General features: G+C 66.6%; 1 protein-coding gene across 1 annotated transcript; it reads right to left on the bottom strand.

Annotated features, from left to right (window-relative positions):
* Nucleotides 1-1,144: 1,144 nt before the first annotated feature.
* Nucleotides 1,145-17,688, bottom strand: INF2 (inverted formin 2; the record flags this gene model as incomplete). The annotated part of the gene is made up of 22 exons (XM_079701115.1): nucleotides 1,145-2,151; nucleotides 2,275-2,387; nucleotides 5,414-6,058; nucleotides 6,678-6,818; nucleotides 6,998-7,103; nucleotides 7,184-7,327; nucleotides 7,748-7,883; nucleotides 8,886-8,956; nucleotides 9,272-9,379; nucleotides 9,468-9,538; nucleotides 10,109-10,209; nucleotides 10,748-10,833; nucleotides 10,971-11,073; nucleotides 11,727-11,788; nucleotides 11,866-12,011; nucleotides 12,449-13,087; nucleotides 13,299-13,440; nucleotides 14,114-14,255; nucleotides 15,213-15,246; nucleotides 15,664-15,823; nucleotides 15,890-16,005; nucleotides 17,298-17,688. The coding sequence occupies 21 exons, from the start codon at nucleotides 17,686-17,688 to the stop codon at nucleotides 2,329-2,331; spliced, it is 3,603 nt and encodes a 1,200-aa protein (XP_079557241.1). The 3' UTR covers nucleotides 1,145-2,151; nucleotides 2,275-2,328.
* Between the last annotated feature and the right edge of the window lie 408 nt (nucleotides 17,689-18,096).

Here is an 18,096-nt window from a genome sequence, read left to right as displayed (position 1 = left end):
AAGCATACAGGCTCGGCTGCCCAGGGTTCCCACTCTCTGGGGCCACACATCAAGGGACCTCACCTCACGTCATACTTGGTGCCCCAGGACACAGGTGCCCCTGGAACTTGAAACAGTGCACCGGCAGGAGTGAAAACTGGTGCAGCCGCTTTGGAAGAGTTCGGCAATTTCTTAAAAAGGTGAACATAAACTTGTCATATGACCCAGCCATTCTCGTTTTAGGAATCTATCCCTGAGAAATGAAAACACACAGGCAGCACACACGTGTTCACGGCAGCGCTGCTCACAAAGCCTCACGTGGAGACCACCCGAGCGTCCACAGACAGGCGAACGGATGAACAAAATGTGGTCGGGCCACAGAACAGAACATTTTTCAGCCACACGAAAGAACGGAGTCCTGACACACTACAGCCCGGCCAAATCTCAGAAACATGCTAAGCCGGTCACACGAGGCCACTTACTGTCTGATCCCACTTCCGCGAAATATCCACGGAAAGCCAATCTGTAGCGACAGAAGGTACTTTAGTGGTGGCTGGGGTTGGGGGAAGGGGGAACGGGGAGCGGCTGCCACATCGGGAATGCGGGGACTTTGGGGGCATGATGGAAATATACCAAAAGTGGATCACGGTGATGATTGCAGTATCTTGTAAATCTGCTGGAAGGGTAGCTGAATTACATACACTTACAACAGGTGAGGTTTATGTCTGTAAATTATGGCCCCGTAGAGCTAGCTGTGCTCATCTCACCACTGTCCTGCCCTTGCCCCTATTCTAGGGGCTCTGTGGGAGCAGGCAGGGCCCCTCAGGCCCACCCCTCCCGCTGTCCCCCCTCCCGATCCATCCACCTGTCCACCCATGCACACAGCCACCTATGTGCTAATGTAGCCATACCCTCCTCTACCCATTTACCCACCCTCTCACTCCCCCCGTCTGACCTTCCCTTCCTCCATCTACCCGTCTGTCCATCCACCTGTCCATCCATCCATCCACCCATCTGTCCATCATCCATCCATCTGTCCATCACCCATCCACCCGTCTGTCCATCACCCAACCATCCATCCATCCATCCGCCTACCCACATCATCACAGCCATTGTGATCAAACCACATTCACCCACGGCTTCTGAATACAATGTAGTCACGTGCTGGGCAAGCTTTGCTCTTTATTGGCCAAAGTTCCTCCAGTCTCAGCAGCACACAGCGGGGGGTGGGGGGGATGGGGGTGGGCGAGGGTGCAGTGCAGGCAGGGGGCCCACGGGACGGGGTCAGAGACGAGAGGCGGCAGCCCCTCTGGCTAGATCCGTCCGGTCCCCTAGGCCTGGATCCCGGCCTCCCCTCAGCCCAGCCGGGTCTGGAGGTGGGAGCAGCAGCTCGCAGGGCGGGTTGTGTTGTCGATGAGGGGACCAGGTCCTGGCTGTGGCCACAAGGGCAGACCCCTCCCTACCTCAGGGCTGGAGATGCTAGGATGCGTGTCAACTCCATGGGGTCCCCCCCCTTCTGAGGAGAGGGACGCTGGCCCTCCCATGCACTGTCAGACAGCCTGCCTCTACCCAAAGGCCCTGGGGTCCTCTCACCCACCTATCCCCGACTGGACCACCACAGAACTGTAGAAACGCATAAACAATCCCATTTCAGTTAAACACGACTGCTTCAGATCAACTGAGTGGGCTCGGGGGATGAGCTGTGGCGCCGGGGCTCCAGCGCCCCCCCGCTTCGGCTAACCGCAGCTTCAGGGGGAGGGGGTCTGTGAGGGCCTGTCCCCAGAAGCAGCTGGGTGCCAGGTCACAAGCTCAGTGGTGCCCGGGCCCGCAGCCACCTGACCCTGCCCCCTGCAGGCTGCGGGCGGGCGCCGTGGTGCATGCGGTGTGGGGTCGGGGCTGGGCATCGGCGTTTGGAAAGCAAACCGCGAGGGGCTGGGGGCATTCAGGCAGGCCAGGAAGGCGCCAGGCGGGCCGGGCCCCAGTGCCTGTTGGGGTCCCAGCCGCAAGCCCCTGCCAGGGCTCCGGGAGACCGCGGCACTGGCTGGGTAAGGCACACAGTTTTGGTTTCCTGGGGGCCGGTCCCAGCCTGGCCCCGGAGGAGCCCCTCTCGGCAGCACGTCGGGCGGTCCTGCTGTGGGTCCTCTCACTTGGTTCTGGGCCGGGGCCTGAGGCCTGCGGGGAGGGAGAGGAAAGCACTCGGTCAGGAGCAGTCTTGCTGTGGGCAGTGGCAGGGGGCCCGCCTCAGGTCCCCAGGCTCCTGCTGCCCCCTGGTGAACCCTGCCCAGTGGGCTGCACCGCGTGTCCCCAGGTCCACTCGGACGGCAGGCCCTGTCTCTGGAGAAGCGAGGCTCACACAGGAAGCAGGTGCCAGCTGACCCCTGGCAAGATGGCTCGTCCACCTGTCCAGACTGGGTTTCACAAAGCACATTTCATCACCAGGCGGGCAGGGTCTCCCCAGGTCTCACTCCGTCTATACTCACGGGTCCCCACTGTCACCAGCTCTCCCTGGAGGCCCCAGTCACTTCCCCACTGGCCCCTCATGTGGACACCTCCTGCTGTGTCTTTCTGCAGCTCCGTCCTCAGGGCACCGGGCCCTACACCTATGGCTCCTGCCCCAGGCCGGCCCTGTGCCCACCCAGTGCCCTCCGTGCTCTCTCGTCCAGGGGCCCTCGCCTGGCTGTTGCCCCCAGATGCCCTGCGCCCATGGCAGCCCGGAGCCAGGCGGCAGCGTGGGGCTTGAGGACCAGAGCTCAAGAGATGGGCCAGCAAGACGAGCAGGGCAGAGGCAGAGGATCCGAGTCACCCACACTGTGGCTCCAGCCCCGGCCCCGCTGCAGGCCCCGGAGGGACAGTCAGGCGGGCCCGGGCCGGGCCAGGGTGGGCAGAGGGAGCGGGGGCGGGGCTGCACCCAGGAAAGGACCAGAGGAGCCGGCGGAGGCGCCCTGACGCCACTCCTCCCACTCTTCCCGTGGCCACGGGAGCATCGCAGCAGAGAACGGAACAGACCACCCACACTCGACACTTGCACGATTGAAAGATGGCAAAAGAGACGTTTGTGGAAGGCACGACAGAACAGAAATGCTGGTGCAGACTGGGAGCCGTCCCTCCGGGCGTCCCCCACCCGCTGCTTGCTAATCAGAGTGAAAACAGCACTTGTGCAGCGGGGCTCTGCCAGAATCACCACCACAACACGTCTGGGTCGGCATCAATGCCACTGACACCGGGACCAACGGGCCCCTGAGCCCCTCCCGCGATGCTCTGGGGGAGGACTCACGTCATGGGTGTAGGATTCCTGCCCTAAATGCAACCTGGACCCAGGTGGGGGACAAACAGGACACCTCCAAAGTGACTTCGTGTCTTCGGTGTTATGCAAGACAAAAGGGGCTGGACGTGTGGTCCTGGGCAGGACTGTGTTTCCCGAAAAGCAAAGCAACGACTACGACAGGTAGACTGGAACCAGGGGTCACCCCGGCCGGGGATGCGGGTAAAAACAGCTCGGTGTCCGGGTGTGCAGGAGAATGGCCCTGACATGGGGGCCCCGGGGACAAACCCCAGCACAAAGTATCCTGATGGCTGTAAGCAACTCTCAAATCGGTCCAGAAAGCTGCAGGGGGTTGGGGGAGCAATGCAGCAGATGTCAACAATTCTATGTTTTCCACATTTTTGTAATTTCAGGGTAAAGGGCAGGTGGTGTTCATTGGGACCTCCTCGCAAATTTCCTGTCAAGTTGAAGTTTTTTTCCAAATAAGAAGTTGGGGAGACAAGGAGGGTAGGGGTTCTTCCTCCCGTCCTAATACTGGGATGACGGGGCCCATGAGCCTGCAGACTGGGAGCCCCAGGCCTAGCCGGGGGTAGGGCGGGGGGGGAACTCGGGGAGCACAGACCCTGCACTGGGCACAGCGGTCTTTCACCAGACAGTGGCCACACATGGTTGCTGTCCCCGAACCCACGGACTGCACACTCCAATGTCCCCCACACCGAGGGCCAGCAGCTGGGGCTGCAAGGACAAATCCTGGCCCCGAGGGACAGGCGGGTGCCCTCGTGAAAGCAGAGAGCCCAGCTCAGAACCCCCGGGGGGCAAAGCCCCGCAGCGCAGGGTGAAGGCTGAGCCCGGCAGTGAGGATGGCCTGGGTCACAGCTGCACTGGGCGGCGCCCCGACCTCACCTCGAAGCCCTGTCCAAGCCCCGGGCACATCGGGCAGGAGATGCGTGAGGAACAGAGGGCGCCCCCCACAGAGCTGCCACCCGGGCGGGGCTCCGGGGCCCTGCACCAGATCACGGCCCACAGCACAGGCCAGGACGCCGTGGGGACCCAGGCCCGTCACTCTGGTTGCAGCTGTGAGCCTCGTCAAAGACCCTGACTGTCCCACCCCCTCGCGGGGGTCCCAGGAGGTGCCCACAGACCCACCCACTGCCCCCAGGGAGAGGACGCCTGTGCATCCCCACAGGGGCCAGTGGCCTGCCTGTCCCTGGCAGCGGCCTCCAGGGTCTTCCCTGTCCCTCACAGCCTCCCTGGGGACGTGTGTGGCTGGAGCCAGGGCCAGAGGAGGGCCGGGTGCCCTGTGGACAGACTCGGGGGAAACGAAGGCTGGGGGCCGGGAGTGAGCACGAGGCTCCGGCAAGGCGACCTCAGCCTGCCCGGCCGGGCCAAGGGCCACGCCATCCCCACCCTCCGGGCCCTGGAGCCCTGCTCCCCGAGGGCACCCCGGCTGGCCCTGTCCGCCCCGTCGACCCGGGGGAGGCTCTGAGGCCGCACCTCTCCCAACTAGGCGAGGCACGGCTCCAGCCCTCCTCCGAGAGGGAGGGGGAGCCGGGCAACAGGAGGGCCCCACCCCCGCGGCCCGGGGGACGCTGGCTGCGGGGCAGGGGGAGCTGGGTTAGTGCCCAGGAGGGCCGGGCACGGGCCCTGCCTCTGCCGCCACCGTTAGTGCTGCGAGCCAGGCTGGTACGTACCTTACTGGATCACACAGAGTCTTTTTGTTTTATTATCGTCAGGGTCAAGGGCAACCTCTGCTTCCAAATAAAAGAAACACGCTCAACAGCTCGCCCCTCACGAGCGACCCTGAACTCAGAGCGTGGATGCTGAGCTGAAACACAGCCGCGCCCCAGGACCCTCGCCGCACCCTGCTGGAGGTGGCCTACGTAAGGCAGGGGTCGGTGAGTTAGAGGTGTGGCGGCTTGGAGGTGCCCCCCAAGGCTGCCCCTCCCGGTGCAGAGGCGCTGCCACCTCCTCTCTGGCAGGACACGGAGATGCCCCGGGAATCGCCCATGCTCGGGGGGCAGGGGTGGCAGCGGCCGGCCGCAAGGAGAGCTCCAGGGCCCTGGCGTGTGACGAATGAGCTCCAACCACACGCCAACGCCCCGAGCCCTGCCGACTCGCTCGCCCGGAACCCCTGCTCGGGGTACAAGGAGGGAGGGGGGAGCCCCGAGTTACCTTCCTGGCTCCTGGAGGGGCGCTTCTTCCTTCGCTTGCCTGTGCCCTTTGATGTCCGGCCCTGGGCCCTGGGGAGGGTGCCAGACCCTGATGAGTCAGTCACGGCATCCTCGGAGAAGGACCTGTCCAGGGAGGTGTCCAAAGCGGAGTCTGGGGCTGTGTGCTCCTCATCTTCGTCTCCGTCCCCACCACGGCCTGCACCAGGGAGGCCAGCACCGCGGCTGTGGGCAGCTGCGTCCTCCATGCCCTCGCTTGTGGTGTCAGCCTCGGCCTGGCAGGCGCCCGGAGGGGCCGTGGGTTCCTCGGTGTCTTGGCTCAAACCCGTTGCTTTGGAGGGCTTGTCACTGGAGAAGCTGAGGGGCTTCAGGGCCTGAGTGTCTCCCAGCACCAATGGCCAGGCACCTGCAGAGGGCTGGGGGGCCAGGGGCTCCTCGGTGGCCAGGAAATCACTGGCATCCATGTACCAGGAAGAACGCCTCTCCAGGGACCCAGGACCACCCATATCTGATGAGTCTCCAGTGGGCTGGGGGCTGTTGGGGGTGGCATCCGCGAGACCCCAGCCGCGGGGCTCCTTGGCCGCTGCGGCGTCGAGACCAGGCTCAGATGTGGGGAGGCTGGTGCCTCCCCCGGGGTCCCTGGTGGCCACTGTGGATGGAGTACACATCAGTGGGGGGCAGGGGCCCGTCAGGGATCCCGATCCCCAGGGCCTGCCCAAGTCGAACACCAGCCACCCTGCAAAGCCCCCTCCCCGGGAAGCTTTTCCTGGTGGCCGAGTGTGGGTTCCCACAGGGCAGGCCTGGGCCTTGAATCAAGTCCACGGTCTGTCCACAGTGGGGGAGAGCAGGGGACGCTGGGCCCCGAGGTGATGGCACATGTCACCCCTGCCCCCAGAGTCCCCAAGGAGTCCAAGGCAGCCCCCTCAGGAGTGGAGAGTCCCACCCCAGGGCCTCATGCCTGCCTCCTCCACCACCACAGAGCCCCTCTGAGCCCCAGGGCATCTGTCAGCGGGCCCACTGGCCCGACTCTTCTGCCGGCCTGGGGGCTGGACGGGCGGCCGTCACACCAGCCGGGGAGCCCTCTTGCAGCAGAGACATGCGGAAGCATAGTGGGGGTGGGCTGGCCCTTATCTCAGGGGAGAGGAGCGGGCTCTCCTGTGAAATCAAGGAGGGCTTCTTGGAGGAAGGGAGGTGCTGGGCTGCAAGGATGGCATAGCGTGGGGGTGGCGGGAAGCAAATGGTGACGGCAAGGTGGGGGAGGGTCTCACCAGGTGCCTTGTTCCTCGGGGGGTCTGCGGCCGTGTCCCCTCGGCCACGGGCCGTCTTGCGCAGCTGGAAGCCCTTCCTGATGTCAGCCAGCAAGGCATCGATGACACACACCTCCTCCTGCTTCCCGCCTCCCTGCCTGACTGAGAAGCCCAGAGACGCAGCTCAGAGGGTCCCTGGAGCCCACCCGGGGAATCGCCCCAGAGGAGGGGAGGTAGTGCTGCAAGGCTTCCAAGGAAGGAGGAGTGGCCACGGCCCAGACACGGTGCCCCCAACCCCACTCCCCCGTGGCCTGTCCCCACTGCCACGGGCACAGCCTCACCAGGCTTCCCGCCCTCGCCCCGCAGCCTCCGGGCCTCGTCCTCCTCCGCCAGCTGCTGCTTCCTCCTCTCAGCCCTGGCCGCCCGCTCCTTCCGGTCCTTGTTCTCCTGCAGGACAGACGCGGCCGGTGAGCCCGGCCCCCCAACACCCCGTTCCGCCCGCCCTACCGGCAACGGCGGGGGCCCACCTTCAGGGCGCGGATGAAGAGGTCCCGGAAGGCCTTCATGGTGCTGAGCGTTTCCTCCAGGGACAGCTGCTGGGCATCCTCACACAGGTAGGCGGCCAGCTCCAGCTGCTTCTGCTTGATGGCCTGGAACACCTCCTCCACCTCCTGGGAGGCCGTGATGCCGGCCTGGGGGCACAGGGGCAGGGTCATGGCCCTGAGGGGGCACACGCAGGGCACCACCTGCTGTCATAAGGAGATGCCCAGGCTGGAGCCCCAGGGAGGGCGTGGTGGGGCCCATGGCCACAGGAGGATGGCCACCGGCACAGGCCCTGCAGGTACTGTGGTCTCTGAGCAGGACCGAGGGTCTGAGCACTGCAGCCGCAGGATCAGGGATCAGAACAGGGGGCCGCCCTCCCGGGGAGGTGGGGTGTCTCTCACTCTGGTTCTCTCCTCCCCACGCTCACCTGCCCCCCGCCCAACTCGCCAGCCCACCTTACGGACCCCAGGTCTGACAGACTCCCCAGCACTGGAGGGGCCCACCTCCCCAGAGACCAGTGGGCAGCCGCTCCCTGCCCAGGGCCCCACCCGCCCAGCACTCGCCTGGAGGCGCTGGGAGTACTGCTCTTGCACCTCTGGGATGGAGGAAGACACCTTCTGTTCCATCTCCAGAAGCTTCTTCAGGTTAGTACTGCACTCCGAGTGGATGATCTCAAGGTTTATCCTGAAGGTGCCAGAGGGCTGGTAAGGTCAGGCGACAGCTGGTGTCCAGGCTTGCTGGGACAACGGGAGACCCCTGGACTGCACAGCCTCAGGGACAGCGGGGACCCCAGGCTGCACACCCTAAGGGACAGTGGGGACCCCAGGCTGCACACCCTTAGGGACAGCGGGGACCCCCGGACTGCACACCCTCAGGGACAGGGGGGACCCCAGAGTGCACACCCTAAGGGACAGTGGGGACCCCAGACTGCTCACCCTAAGGGACAGTGGGGACCCCAGGCTGCACACCCTTAGGGACAGTGGGGACCCCCGGACTGCACAGCCTCAGGGACGGGGGGACCCCAGAGTGCACACACTTAGGGACAGCGGGGACCCCCGGACTGCACACCCACTGGCTGCCAGAAACACGCCAGAGCTTTCAGATGGGCTGAGTGGTGCTGGGATGAAGGGCCCACCCCAGCAAGTGCTGCGCTGTCAGGACAGTGACCCCCGCAGACCAGCCTGTTCTCCTCGCCTGACCCTCCACAAGGCTCAGCAGCGCCACGACCAGAGGACCTTCCACGGTGGCGTGGTGCCAGGCAGGGCCTGTGCTGCGAGTGTGGACCCTGGAGGTGGATGGCCCGGGCTGCCTTCCCAGAGCTGCACCTGGGCTATGTGACCCCATGGACCCGGCCCTGCTTCCCCAGGCCTCAGCTTCCCTCCTTGTACAAGGGGGTGGCACGGCCTCGTCTTGAAGGTTAACCTCGTGAAGAGGGTGCGTTAGACCAGCCCCTGGCGTGAGCGTAGCCAGGCCATTCCCCAACACCCCAGGCCTCAGCTTCTTCCTCTAGGTCACACGGCCACAGGCCACGGTGGATGCGAGGTCTTGCCCAGGGTGAGAGTGAGTGTCTATCAGGCAGCAGATTCTGGGGGCCCGGGGTGGTGCCGCAACGTGCGACCCAGCCTAGCCCAGCCGCCCCACTGGCCGGGGAGCGGGCGGTGGGGGAGCAGGGCAGGAGGTACCTACCCTGCCGCTCGGGAGGGCGGCTCCAGGTCCTGGGGCAGCTGCAGGAGGTCCGGATGGCTCTCCTCCACCTCCTGCAACACGACGTGTCCAGTGAGACCCGCTGAGGCCACCCTGCAACCCCCCACCCTCAGTAGCTGTGGTTCACGGCCCTCGGAAAGCCCTCGGCACCCTGGGCCTCCAAGGCCTTCCCTCGGGCCTGGCCGGATTCTGCCAGTTTTGCTCTCCTTGGGGTCTGGGGAGGGACGGAGGCCAGTTGGAGTGGGTGAGGATTGCGGGGGGTGCAGTGGTGTGAAGGGGAGACCAGGGGCTCGGATGGGAGCCCAGAGGGGCTGCGAGCAGAGTGGGGCATGGGCGCCACCCTGAAGGCCCCCCAGGCCCGCGGGCACCTCCAGCACGTGGTGCAGCAGTGTGACGCGGCTCTGCTGGGCCTTGGTCTCTGTGAGCTTCAGCAGCGTGCTCATCTTGAAGCCGTCAGCGTCCCCGGTGTGGCTGCCCTGCGAGGGTGGGAAGTGAGCCTCTCGGCCCGGCCAGGGGCCCGGCGGGGATCAGGGAGCAAGGGCGGGCTGCGTGCTGCCCACTCACGTAGTTGAGGAAGTTCCCGATTTTCAGGATCAGCAGGCAGAAGACGGGCAGCCGGTGGCTGGCGAGCAGGCCTGCAGGACGGCGTCCCTTCACTGCCTCCCGCACCCGCTCCCCGCGCCCTACCCCACCCCCCGCCTCCCCGCTAGGCTCCAGGGCACGACGGAGTGGGCAGGGCAGCGGAACCCTGACCCAAAGAGAGCCTGGAGGCTCCGGAAGCAGGAGCGACATAGGCGCTCACTGAACCTCACGCCCCCGGGGGCAGGTGACCACTGCCCGTTCTGGGGGCGAGGACACTGAGGGCAACCTTCTGGAACCTGCAGCCACCCTGGCTCTCCGTCTGTGGCCAAGACAGGGGACATCCCCACCCGGCGTGCGACCCCAGCGGAACCGAGCCACGCCTCGGTGGTCAGGCCCGTCCGTGTCCCTGCCCGGTGGCTGGGGACTCCTCGCTCAGGGAAAACGGTGTGCGTGTGTGTGCGTGTACGTGTGTCGGCGTGGGCACGCGTGAGTGCGTGCACGGCTCAGGCTTCAGGACGGGGCGGTGGTCTACAGGGAGGGGAAGGTTAGCACGCCCAGGCGCCTCCGCGGTCCGAGGGGCGCCCTCCACGGCCTGCCCGCCCCCAGCCGGGTGCCGTGCTCACCCTCGCAGGCGGCAAGCAGCAGCTGGGCCTTGGGCCGCACCATGTCCAGCACAACAGCCGTCTCCTCACACAGCAGCATGCACTCGACCCGGAGCTGGTAGCTGGAGCGGCAGAGCGGGAGCTCAGGGCCCGGGGGCCTCCACCCACTTGCCCTGGGCCCGCAGGGTCCTCTCGGCACAGAGCTGGTGGGCGTGGTCCCACGGCCTGGCCCGGTTCAGCATGCACCTTCCCCGGCCGGGCCCCAGGTGGGATGCAGCAGGCCTGGCGTGGGCCTGGGAAGGGCGCTCCGGACAAGCCCCTGGCTGCCGAAGACGAGGGCCGGCGCTCCCCCATGGGGCACCCCTCTCTCCTAGAACAGAGGCCTTCCCGGGAGTCACACAGGGGGGCCCGGGCCTGCCTGCTGGAGGCCACACAGCCCTGCCCACTGCCCACCCCCAATGCCGTCGCCAGCCTGGAGGAAGGCCCCGGCCCACAGCGTCCCTTCGAAGGGCCCCACGGCTGGGGGCAGCACCAGTGATATCTGTACCGCTCTTCGTGGAACCCTGGGGACGGGTCTACACAGCCCTGCTCTCTCCTCTGGGTCTGGGCCCAGCTCCCGCCCCATGGGCAGGCCCTTGGGTCCGGGGCTGCCAAGCTCACCAGGGGATATCCAGCAGGAGTAGGTAGAACTGGTCGGCGCTGGCCAGCCTGGCCCGATCCTCTGTGAAGGAGCGCAGGTGTTCAATCTGCAACAGGAGGCCCACGCGTGCTCACCCAGGAGGCCTGCGGCGGCTCGCTGAGGTGCCCGCTCAGCAGGCACAGCCCTGGGTGGAGCTGCAGGCCCCTTGGGCCCCCCTGACGCACACCTCTTGGGCCCACTCACCTCGTGCTTCTCGGGAAGGAGCTTGCGGAGCTGCTTGAGGACCTCCACGTCAAACTTGGTGGTGTCCCCAGCCCGGATCATAGCGGTGACCTCCTCGTTGGAGCTGGAGGGGTGAGAGGACGGGGGTGGTCGCACGAAGCACCCCACTTGGCCTCCTCGGGACCCTGCTAGCCTGGGACGGCCCTCGGCCCACGACACCTCTGCTGGTCATACCCGGGTTGCCTCCCACACCTAGGAGGTCGCAGGGGCCAGGGTTGCGGGGCACAGAGAAGGCAAGCCATCTGCCCGGGGTCACACAGTAATGAGGCTGGTGGCTGAATAGAACACTCCCCATCTGCCAGAGCACCCTCTTCCTCCTCCTTCCAGGGGGCTGCTCAGGACGGTACCCAGTGAGCTCCCGGGCACGACACCTGCTGCAGGGAAGGACTCAAGGGCTGGGAGGCTGGGCCACATCCTCAGCCTGGCTTGGCCACTGCCTGTCTGTGGCTTAAGGGGTCCCCACCACTCTCTGGGTCTCATTTTCCCCAGGGAGTCTGGCCTGGTGGTCTCCAGAGCCCCCAGCTGGGGTCCTCTGTGGCTATTACCCCGCCATCTCTAGCCCCAGGGATGGGATGTGAACTTCCCAGGGTGGCCTGCAGAGGGCACTGCTGAGCCCAAGATGTGGAGCGGGTCAGGCGGGGCCTGGGAGTGTGACCGGGGCTTGGCGGGAGGGGCCGGCTCTGCGACACCAGCGGTTCTCCGATCCTCGCAGCTCACCATTTAAACTGCTTCAGGAAGATGTTGAGGTTCAGACTCTTCTTGGAGTCCAGAAAAGTGATCTGGAAAACATCCGTGACCCATCAGTACCTGGAGGGCAGCCACGGAGCCCTGTCTAAGCCCCTGGCCCCGTCCCTACCTCCTTGGGCTCCTTCCTGGCTGGGGCCACTGCTTGTTCCTTGGGCTTGGCCACGGGGAAGGAGAAGAGCCGCTCGATGCTGGAGAAGTCGGGCTCCACCACCTCAGCGTCCGGGCTGCTCAGTGACGCCCACATAGAGCTGCGCTCTGCGGGGAAGGGGGCTGCCAGTCAGGCTCACACCTGCTCCGGGGGTCTGGGGTGCAGGCGGCCCGGGCCTTGGAGGGCTGGCAGGGGTGCCCTGCCTGGGGCCCAGCCCAGGGCAAGCATACAGCAGGCACTTAATAACTGCCTGGCAAAGGAAGCCCTCCAGCTGCTGTCATGCCACGTTATGTGGGTGTGGCTGCACGGGGGGGCCTGCGTCCAGGCTGGCTGGTGACCTGGCCTCTAGCCAGCCTTGGCCTTGACCTTCTCTGAGCCATCAGCACCCTCAGCCCGTGGGCGGCATCAGAGACACACACTGGCCTGCAGCTGTGGGAGGAGAGGGGCCTTAGAGGTGACCCCTGACCTATTCCTGCCCCGGCTGCCCCCCATGGCAGCCAAGCCCCTGCCCTCAGAGGGAAGCCACCTGGGGGCCTGGACTCACCTCGGGCCACGCTGGACGGCAGCTTCTGCCAATTCAGCTTCTTCATGCGCAGGGTGGGGGGGTGCACCCGCCGGTGGCTGGGGACCCAGGCGGAGCCCAGGTTGTGGCTCACGGTGACCTCCTCCACGCCGTCCGCTGCAGGGGGCCCGGAGGTGCCCGGCAGGGGCGGGGGTGGGGGCGGGCACCCCAAGCCTGGGGGTGGAGGCGGGGGGGGTATGGTCCCACTAGGGCCAGGCAGTGGGGGAGGTGGCGGTGAGGGGAACGCGGGCCCCAGGCTCGGCGGGGGCGGGGGTGGAGGAGGTGGGGGGCGTGGGGGCGGGGGACAGGTTGCGGTGCCAGGCAGGGGGGGTGCAGCTGGGGGCGGGGTGGGCTCCGGCTGCTCCGGGGCTGCGGGCTGCGGCGCCATCCTGCCACTCTCGCCCTGGACGCTGGCAACGTGCAGGCCAGCGAGGGCTGCCGCTGGCTGCTGGCCCCCGACACCCACTGTCGGGGCACCGGTGTTTTGGGGGGAGTTGCCCCTTCGATTCTGGCTGAGGTTGACCTGGACGCCCTTGTGGGCCTTGTCCAGGGAGTGCAGGCGGGGCCGCCCCTTGATGGACAGGAGCCGCTCGACCATCTCCTCCAGGGTGCACTCCTGGGCTGGGGTGGGGACAGCCAGGTCAGGGTAGGGGGCATCCGGAAAGGTGCGGCCCCCTCCCTCAGGCAGGGGCGGGTTAAGGACCGAGGCTGGCCCCCTCCCCCCACAGGCTAAGAACCCAGGGTCTGCCCACCGGGCTGGGGTCAGGGAGGGGGACGCGGACGGGGGCTAAGGGCACGGGGCCCCAGCCCCCACCCCATCCCACCCACTCACTGTCACTGGCCAGGAGCACGGCCCGGTTCACCAGGCTCTCCAGGGCCTCCCAGAGCAGCTGGCTGGAGCGGAGGGTGGGCTCCAGATGCAGGAGGCCCTGCAGCACAGACAGCAGGTGGGCAGACACTGGAGAGCAGCTCACCTGGGCGGGGTGGGCAAGGAGTAGGGGGTCACAGCCCTTGCCTCCCCAGGAGCGTCCACCCCGTCACCCCTCTGTGCCCCACAGCGGCCCTGGCGATGCGCCTGAGTCAGGGTTCCCTGACGGGAACGCCGGTGACACCTGGGGTCAGGTCACCGTGTGGGGGCGGTCCGTGCACTGTGGGACGTGCAGCAGCATCCCTGGGCTCCACCCGCTGGAAGCCAGTTGCACCCCTGCTCAGCTGTGACAACTCCAGATGTCTCCAGATGTTTCTGGATGCCCCTGGGGACGCTGGCCCCTGGCTGAGAGCTGCTGGGTTCGGTGAAGGGAGCGGCTGAGCTGGACCAGAACCCAGCGCCTGACTCGCTGGTCCCGAAGTCCCCTCGGTACCCCTCACGGTGGCCGGTGGGCTGGGCCCAGGACAGTGCAGCCAGCCTGTCCTCCTGGGTCCTGCGGCCCTGGCTCTGGCCGGGGACAGCCCAGCCCCAGCCCCAGGCAGCGGGCTCCAGCCTCTGCCTCGCTCCAGCCCCCCGGCCCTCTCAGCTCCGGATGTGGCTCCCCCCAGCCCCAGCAGGGCAGGGTATGACCAGGGCAGGACACGAGGCCCCTTCCAGCCCTGAGCCCACCGGCCCCTCCCTCCAGACAGTCCCGGGAGGGGCTGCCCGCCCCGGCCCACCTTGTGGAAGAGGGAGGCGAAGACCTCCTGGTGGCTGCTGACGTCGATGCCCCCGAAGACCCGCAGCAGCTCCTCCTCGTCCTCAGCCTTGGCCTCCCTGAAGGCCTCCAGCTGGATCAGCAGGTCCTCGTCCTCCAGGTCTCTGAGGCGGGAGGGTGGGAGGGGGGCAGGCAGGCTCAGCGGGCTGCTCCCCCAGCCTCACCCCCACCGGACAGGCGCGCAGACAGCCCTGAGCAGGGCCTGTGGCCTGCAGGTGGCCGCCGTAGCCGGGGGCAGCGTGGTCTGTTGGGCCGGCCTCTCCGGTCAGCTCCGCGCCCCTCGGGACAGGAAGCGCGAGTTCTCACACTCGCAGGGACAGACGGAGGGGCCGTGCTGCGGGCACGGTAGGGAGGGCAGGCCCTCCTCTGGGTGCTGGAGGGCGGCACCAAGGCTGCCCCTGAGGGGTCCCCCCGGCCTCTGCGAGCAGGCACGGGGCTCTGGCCTGAGCGGGGGGCTGTGCGTTCACCAAGGCCAGCACAGGCCTGTCCTCAGCCTGGGCAACGAGCCGCCACCTCAGCGCCCAGCAGACCTCTGCCGGAGGCCGGCGCAGCACCAGTCGCACCAGCTGGGGCTCCTACTCCTGGGGTCGCCGCCTGCCCACTTCCCTGGGGGTGGAGGCCCCACCCTGGAGAGTGGTCCTAATAAGGCCTGGGATGGGGTTCTCAGCTACACGGGTTTCTAGATGTCCATTTAAATCTGAATTTTAGGTAAACACTGAACGATATTTAGCACAAGTACATCCGTGCGACATGTGGGACATACTTATACCACCAGAGCGATCTGTTGTCTACCTACGATCCAATTTAACTGGGCGTCCTGTACCATACCTGGTAACTTAGTTTCCAGGGGCAGCTCCCGAGCCCCTGGGCGGGAAATTCTGCTTAATGGCCTGTCCAGCAGCGCTAGGGATGGCCAGCTGGGTTCTCCCTGGGACCTGGCCCCAGGAGGGGTGGGCCTGCTGGGGCTACTCCAGGAAGCCCCCTCCCTGCCCATCTGGAGGTGCTGCTTGGGCCCCAGGGGGAAGGGGGGCCTGGCTCTGGGGAGCAGAGTGGGGACTCACCGCAGCCGCGTCAGAACGTCCAGCAGCTGCAGCCCTGGGAACGGACAGGTGAGCCTCAGAGGCTGCTGCTCGGGCTGCCAACCCCCGGGTCACCCGTACCTTTGACACCTTCATCTCCACCCTTTCCCTGGGCTCACTCCTACCAGCCAAAGCACCCGGCCCGCTCCCTCGGGACATTGGGGATATGGGGCTCTCGGGGGAGACCACACTGGACGCACAGTGGTCCCCAGTAAACGGTCACTGGCACAGCCAACTGGGCTGGAACTGGACGTCAGAGGACCCGCCTCCCTCCACTGCCCGGCAGCCTTGCACAGAGAGCCCTCCAGGGCTAACGTCCAGGGGTCCTGAGGCCCTCGGTCCACCGAAGGGAGCAGGGGGAGGCAGCAGGCTTCCCGGGCCCACGCAGAGGCCTGCCTCTGGGGCCCAGTGGCAGAGGTCCGGGCGGGGTTACCGATGAACTCGCTGCGCAGCTGGGCGCGGGCACGGACGTCCTCGGGGCCCAGGATGATGGCATTGACCACACTGAGCAGGGTGGCCGCGTAGGGCACGTTGTCGCTGTCTGCAAGCTCGTTCATGATGACGCTGAAGCGGTACTGCTGGCTGCACACCGTCTGCAGGGTGGGCAGCGGTCAGTGTGCCCCCGGGCCCCACCCAGGCGCCAGCCACCCACCGCTCACCTTGTAATGGTCCAGGGCGTCCAGGGTCAGGGCGTGGCCCTCGGGCGAGTAGACGCACAGGGCCGCTAGCAGCTCCAGCACCTGCTTCTTGACCATCACGTTGGATGTGTCCAGAGCTGCCAAGGGCAGGGGGCCTCTCAGAGGGGCCCACCGACCCCCAGCCCGGGCTTCTCCCCCTCCCGCCCCTCCCCCATCTGTGCCCACCGCCCATCCTGGGCTCCCACACTTTAGCTGCCAAGTACCCGGCTGGCAGAGGCCAGGGGCGCTCTGTATCGGCCCACCGCCCACATCAGGCGCTGGCCTCTCCAGACGCGCTGACCGTCCCCGGGACCACGGGGAGGGGTGTGGAGGCAGGCACGGCCCCAGTCACCCGGGGTCGACTCCCGCTGACCCTCAGGTCTAAGGGGGCCCCTGCGGGCTCCAGGCCCAAGGCCAACATTGGCAGCCCTCCCAGGGCTGAGCCCGTGTTTTCTCCAAACTTAGACCAACTGTGTTTACGGCAGACACAGCCTGCGATGCCTGCTTGTCCCCATGTACCCCTGCCTCCCACTGCATTCCCGGAGCTGGGAAAGCTTTGGGGGTGTCTCTTGGCCGGCCCTGCTGAGACTAAGGCACAAAGGACTCCACAGACGGCAACAGCCGGGCCTGGCCGGGTGGTCGCTGGTTTGCTCGCCCACACAGGCCCTGCCCGCCCCGGAGCCCCAAGCATCGTGGGAGCAGCACAGCCTGGTAGGCAAAGAGCACGCAGTGGCCACTGTCCACCAAGGGCCACTCGCGGTCTCTCCCAAGGGTTGAGGACTAAGTCTGGCTGCAGTCCAGGGAGACTTCCTAAAAGAGGTGACAGTGAGCCAGAACTTGAAGGGCGAGCAGGACTTGGCAGGCACAGGAGGGCACAGCAGCCTGAGCGGAGGATGGAGACTGGGGGCCGGCAGCTGGGGAAGGAGAAGCCCCAGGTGGCCAGAGCAGGGATGGGGGTGGGGAGGCGGGTGGAGGTGGAGAATGATGCCATTGGCAGGGGCCGCAGACCTGAAGGGCTGAGGCCTGGCTGAGGCCGAGGAGCTTGGAGCCAGGCGAAGTGGAAGCGGGCCCCTCAGGTGGACGTGTGTTTCTGACCCAGGTGACTCCAGCTGCCACGGTGTGGACGGGGGCCCGGAGGCCAGAGACTGGGGAGGGGGCAGGGCCCAAACTAGCACAGGGCTAGGTGGAAAAGCAGGGCAAAGTCACAGAACAGAGTGGGCAACTAGCTGCAGCTGGTAGAGGATCACGGCTCCAAGGTGACCTGGAGGCTTCAGACTTGGGAAGATGGGAAACTGGTTCCTCCTCCAGGAAGTCCTCCCTGGCTGCCGGGCCAAGCTCTCTCTTCCTGTGCCCCAGCTCCCCCACCGCCCTTCCCAGCCCGGAGCCTCACCCTGGGAGAGCTGGCGCACGTAGGCCTGGTTGCTGAGGATGTACTGGATGCCCTCCTGGGAGTTCATGACGGCGCGCACGCAACTGATGCAGGTGAGCTGCAGCAGGGCGTCGGCGATGCGGGCCACGCCGCGGCCCGACAGGCGCGCCAGGGCCTCGAGCAGGAGGTCCAGGCCACTCTGCTCCAGGAACTGCACCATCCAGCCACCGTCGCTGCTCTCCAGCCGCTTGCGCAGCCCCGAGTAGTTGACCACGGAGGGCATCTGCAGGAGCCGGATGCACAGCTCGGGCTCAGCGCTCTCCAGGTTGGCCTCCGTGGGGTCCGAGTCCTGAGGCCCCAGCTTCTCCTTCAGCGCTGCCCACTTGCGCTGCGCACCCTCCTTCACCGACATCTTGCTGAACTGTGGGGCCAGAGGAGAGGGGTGTCAGCCCGGAGCCCGGCCCCGGGCCCAGAGGGGAGCCACGGCCCAGCTTGGCCCCTGGCTGGTCAGTGGAGGCAACGTCCCCTGCTCCGAGCCTCCACCTGCCAACTGGGGACTCACTGCGTTTCTTGCTGATGCCCAGGCCTGCCCAGGGGACACACTACTGGCAAACCCTCGTCCCACCAGGGCTGCCACTGCCCACGGGCTTCCCTTGTGCCAGGCTCTGCTTACACCCATCCCTGTCTCGATCATCCTGGCAACCAAGGAGGCAGCACCGCTGTCCTCACTGAAGGCGCCAGGACCCCAGAAGGCTACACTGGCAGGAATACCACTGACCCAGCGGTGATGAGGCAGCAAAAATGGTGTCTCCGGGGCTCC

This window comes from Hyperoodon ampullatus (genome assembly GCF_949752795.1).
Source record: "Hyperoodon ampullatus genome assembly, chromosome: 3".
Classification (NCBI taxonomy): Eukaryota; Metazoa; Chordata; class Mammalia; order Artiodactyla; family Ziphiidae; genus Hyperoodon; species Hyperoodon ampullatus.
This window is presented reverse-complemented; position numbering and strand designations above follow the sequence as displayed.